Here is a 5,223-nt window from a genome sequence, read left to right as displayed (position 1 = left end):
TTCTTCCAACTTTTCAATCTTCCCGAGTTTGGTTTACGATTCATTCCTTCTTGCCCGACCCCACCATTGGCTTGTGTACTACTTCATTCTAATTTGTAAAATGGCATGTTGGAATTTAGTAAAGTAAAAGGTTATTAGATGGAACAAATTGAAGTCTCACAAGAGTAAAGTGCAAGGGTTTCAAAATTTGAAGGGGTGAAAGTTTAATAAACAGAAGATAAGGGCTAGCAGCCAAAAATCGACATCCTTTCCTTGCCATCCAAAAACCCTCAAACACTACAATGTTGATAATTTAAGCCAAGAATCCGCCTCCTTCTCCTCCTCATGTCTTCCTCTCCCTATTGACGAATACCAAACAAAACCCTTTGGAGATTTCTTCGTGTTTTCCTCCTCTGACTGGATATGGCTTTGGACCCAACTTCATGTCTGATGATTGATGACGACATTCTCAACTTTTCTTTGGATGGCGAAGATGACGACTTAGACGAAGAACACAACACCACCAAACCCCTTTCTTCTTCCTTGAATTTTTCAAAACCTAACAGTCAAGACCCAGATGATTGGAGCCGTTCGTTTCCTGTAAGTTAATAAAGCTTTACTTTTTCATTCGACCAAAACCCAGTCGTATTTTGCCTTGAACCGGACGAACACAGGGATTCCGGTTCTTGTTCCGGCGAAAATCCTTCTCACTCGGTTGGGTAAATGAGTAGAATCGGTTGAGTATGCGAGTTGTCGAGTCCCGAGTTGAATGGTGTTGACTCGGAACTCAGAAATAGGAGCGATGTTAACTATTATAAACAGTCACCCCAATCTTTGGAAGAAATGAAGGGACAAAAGAGGCCGAGTTGGTTTGACTCGGGCTCCACTACTTGTATTGTCATTTGTCTAATCCTGCTTCATACTTCACATTAAGTCCTACTAAAGCCAAATAACAACTACCCACTTGTGCATTTCAAATAAAGTAGAAATCTTTGAGCACCAATGCGGAAAATTTTCAAAAAAGACGTGAGCTTGTTGAGTCAACTCCGTGTAGTAGATGGAGTTTAGCACAGCTACCCACTTGTTCGTGTCAAATGAAGTTGAAATATTTGAACACCAATGTGGGAAATTTACAAAAAAGACGTGGGCTTGTTGAGTTAACTCGGTGTATTAGATGAGCTTAGCAACACTAAGCACTTGTTCGTTTCAAATAAAGTTGAAATCTTTGAGCACCAGTGTGGGAAATTTACAAAAAGGACGTGGGCTTGTTGGGTTAACTCGGTGTGTTAGATGGAGCTTAGCACAACTACCCACCTGTTGTTACAAACAAAGTTGAAATCTTTGAGCACCGATGTGGGAAATTTACAAAAAAGACTCTGAGCTTGTTGAGTTAACTCGGTGTATTAGATGGAGCTTGATACGACTACCCACTTGTTCGTTTCAAATAAAGAAGAAATCTTTGAGCACCAATGTGGGAAATTTTAAAAAAAGATGTGAGCTTGTCGAGTTACTCGGTGTAACGGACTTTGTTAGACTCAGTCATGTTTTCCTTCCTGTCCAGGAATTTGCAGAGGAAGACCTTGAGTGGCTGTCAAACAAAGATGCATTTCCAGCTGTTGAGACCTGTTTTGACCTCCTCTCAAACCCGACCGTAATCGTTGTTGATCACCAGAGCCCGGTTTCGGTTCTTGAGAACAGCTCCAGCAGCAGCAACATGAGCAACAGCAATAGCACCATTACAAACTGCTGTGGCAGCCTTCAGATTCCGATTAGTTATCCGGTCCGAAAACGATCCAAGCGTAGGCGCAGAAGGCGAAGAGGTTTCCCGGAGTTACCAAACCAGCAATGCTGGTGGTGGAACCAAGTAAACCTGAAAAAACAAGAACCGCCACCTCCACCGTCCCGGTTTTCGCCACCGTCACCGCCAACTGCCGTCACCGCGAGCGCCACCGGCATTGGTAGAAGGTGCCAACATTGCTTAGCGGAGAAAACCCCACAATGGCGAGCGGGTCCAATGGGCCCCAAAACTCTGTGCAATGCATGTGGGGTCCGGTATAAGTCGGGCAGGCTGGTGCCAGAGTACCGGCCGGCAAGCAGCCCGACTTATTCAAGCGTGCTGCATTCAAATTCACACAGGAAGATTATGGAGATGAGAAGGGAGAAGCAGGACGATGGAGGGAAGACAGCTTGTGGATATGGAGTTGGGTAGGGTTAATTGTGTGAGAAATAATAGTTAGAATTAGGAGTTGTTTGTATGTTTGGTAGCATGCCGTTGATGTATTTCTTGAGCTTCATTATTTGCATTGTATGAGTATTAGATTTTGGTTAGAAAAATCAGAAAGATTAAACCAGAAGAATTGAAAGTTGATGGTTTGCGTGGGGTTTTGCAGGTTAGTTTTGATGTATTTCAAGAAATTTTGGATTGCCAAATTGCATATTATCACATCACATGGGTTTCTATTTAAAGAAAATACAGTTCCTAGAGGTTTGGGGTCTAAAAGGTGAACACCTTTTGCCATTCTTTTCTCGTTGCATCCATGCTTGGTCGGCCATTGAAGCTTCATGAAACCGATCTCATTGTAACAATCAAGTCCATGTGTTTTGGTCGCCAACAAGAGTTACGATATGATTGAATGTATTGTTATTTGTTTGTGGGACTTGACCGAGTCTATTGTTGGCTCCTTCAAACTTTTATGTCGAACAAATCCGAGGCTTAACGGTATTTTCGACGGACCAATTGTTGAAAAGGAAAAGGGCCCAAAAGAAACCCGACTTTTTCTCGCATCGAAAGAGAGGAACAAGAGCCCCGCAACTAGACCTACGGCTGGGTTCGCCCGCACACTTTCTCTGGCTTTGGTAACACTCTAGAGTTTGAAGAAAAGCTACGAACGCTATGACGCAACCAACCATGTGACCAAAGTTGCATGGCTAATCACCTGCACGTCATGTCATCTGACGAGTATGTTAATTAGTTTAATTCGTTTTCTAGCCGGTCTAGATTCATGTCATTTTTCTCTTGTTAATTTAATTTTTTCTTATACATAATAAATATGTCTGTCGTTTTCCTTCAAGGCAGTCTATTATTGAATAATAAAAATCTTTCTAAAATTCGGCTAAACTTATTTTGTTAAGTAGACGTTTGTATTAACATAAGCTAGCTTATTGAAACATTAGTTGAAGTAGTTTTTTAGTAGCTCGTTAACACCTTTTTCAACTATACCCTCGTTGATCTTAATTGTTATTTTTTATTAATAAATATTAATTACTAGTTAATATTAATTCCATTTTATTAATTAATTTTAGTTAATAATTAATAGTTCAATTTATTAATTAATATTAATTACAATTTATGAATTAATATTAATTAACTTTAATTATTAATTAATATTAATTTCAATTTATTAATTAATTTTAATCGTAAATAATCCATTAGTATTAATTATTGTTATCTAAAAATATTACTAATATTATAACTTAATATTTAGTCATCAAAAAACAAACCTAATAAATTTTAAAAATATATTTGTAAATTAAGTAAAGTTAAAGTTATATATTTATTTTGTTTCATAAATAATAATGTATCCATAACATTTGTATGTATATTTTCAGGTTTTAAATGCATATTTGATCTTAGAATAAACCTTAGTTGATGTCTTGAATTGATTTATATTGGTGATGAATATTTAAGAAAAACTCATAATCTGGACAACTTTCTTCATGGGCATGAAGGAAGCCTCACGCCAGTGAAGGCGAGCAGAAAGTGGGTCTGCAACTACATACAGCTTTCTTCGCGCCAATGAGAGAAGCTTTCACACACCAGTGAAGGGGAGACAAAACAGCCGAATAAAAATGCCCCATTTTTACCTCCTTTTGTTTCTTTCTCATTCTAAACTCTTTTCTCTTCATCCTCATTCTCTCTCACCACATTTACTTCGGTACTGATATATAAATATATAGGGGTACATTCAAATGAAAACCGTGCATTTCTAAGAAACCGTGTAAACTAATTTCGATCAATAGAAAAATTCCATTTTTTTCTAATTAAATTTAATCAATAAGGGTATTTCGGTCATTTACAATATTTTCTATTAAATATGGAAATTATTAATAAATCTTAATTAAGGAAATGTAATTAAGGAAATTTTATAAATGGTAACATTTAAATATTTAATTATATTTTAATATTTAAAATTTGAACTAAATATATTGTGATGCAATTGAATCTGCTGGTGAATTTTGAAAATTGTAAGCCATAATGTAATGAATTCATCAAATTATAGTTGGACAAAAAGAATTAATACAAATGAAACATGTTTCATGAAGGTGAAACTGGTTCATGTCTCAAATAAAAAATGAGTAGTGAAACATTTTCATGGTGAACCCGTTGCATTGATGGTGTAGTTGATCCATTTAGTAGCTGAAGTGGAAAATGAAACGGGTGCATAATGTATTTGGTTCATCATGAAATAATTGCATGATGAAACGGGTACATGATGAATCTGCTCCAGAATCTTGAAGATTGTAACTGCTCCATAATCTTGAAGATTGTAATCTGCTCCATAATCTTGAAGATTGTAAGGCTTAAAGAAATGAATTCATCAAATCAGGGGTGAAATAAGAAAATTAATGTACATGAAATAKGTTTCATGAAAGTGAAACTGGTTCATGGCGTTATTGAACATGAGTAGCGAAACGGGTGCATAATGTATTTGGTTCGTCATGAAATAATACATGATGAAACGAGTACATGAAAAAACTGCTCTAGAATCTTGAAGATTGTAATATGCTCCAGAATATTTATGATTGCAAGGCTTAAATGAATGAATTCATCAAATCATGAGCGAAATAAAGAAATTAATTTACATGAAACAGGTTTCATGAAAGTGAAACTGGCTCATGGCGTAATTGAACAATGAGTAGTGAACTGGTTTGATGGTGAATCCCGTTTCGGTGACATTGAAATGCAAAATAAAACGGGTGAATAATGTATGCGGTTCGTCATGAAATAATTACATGCTGAAACGGATTCACTATGAAACCGGTGCGTCTTGAAATCATTTCATAGTGAATAGTGTGCATATTTACATGGTTGCGTGAAGGATATTGAAAGAATTTCAGGATAAGGAATAAAAAAGGTTGTAACATTAGCGAAAAGTGAATAAAGTTCATTATCAATATCATGAAATAACAAATGACGCATCAAACCATGAGTAAAATTTCATGTTTTATCATAAAATTCTATGA

At 36.5% G+C, this 5,223-nt stretch overlaps 1 protein-coding gene across 1 annotated transcript; it reads left to right on the top strand.

Annotated features, from left to right (window-relative positions):
* The first annotated feature begins 248 nt into the window (after positions 1-248).
* LOC112525056 (GATA transcription factor 1-like) lies at positions 249-2,322 on the top strand. The gene is made up of 2 exons (XM_025134998.1): positions 249-579; positions 1,541-2,322. Exons 1-2 carry the CDS (start codon positions 403-405, stop codon positions 2,186-2,188), a joined length of 825 nt encoding a protein of 274 aa, XP_024990766.1. The 5' UTR covers positions 249-402; the 3' UTR covers positions 2,189-2,322.
* Positions 2,323-5,223: the final 2,901 nt, after the last annotated feature.

The sequence above is a fragment of the Cynara cardunculus genome (genome assembly GCF_001531365.2).
Source record: "Cynara cardunculus var. scolymus isolate 2C chromosome LG 1, CcrdV1, whole genome shotgun sequence".
Lineage (NCBI taxonomy): Eukaryota > Viridiplantae > Streptophyta > Magnoliopsida > Asterales > Asteraceae > Cynara > Cynara cardunculus.
The sequence above is the reverse complement of the archived record's forward strand: the minus strand, read 5'-3'. Positions and strand labels throughout refer to the sequence as shown.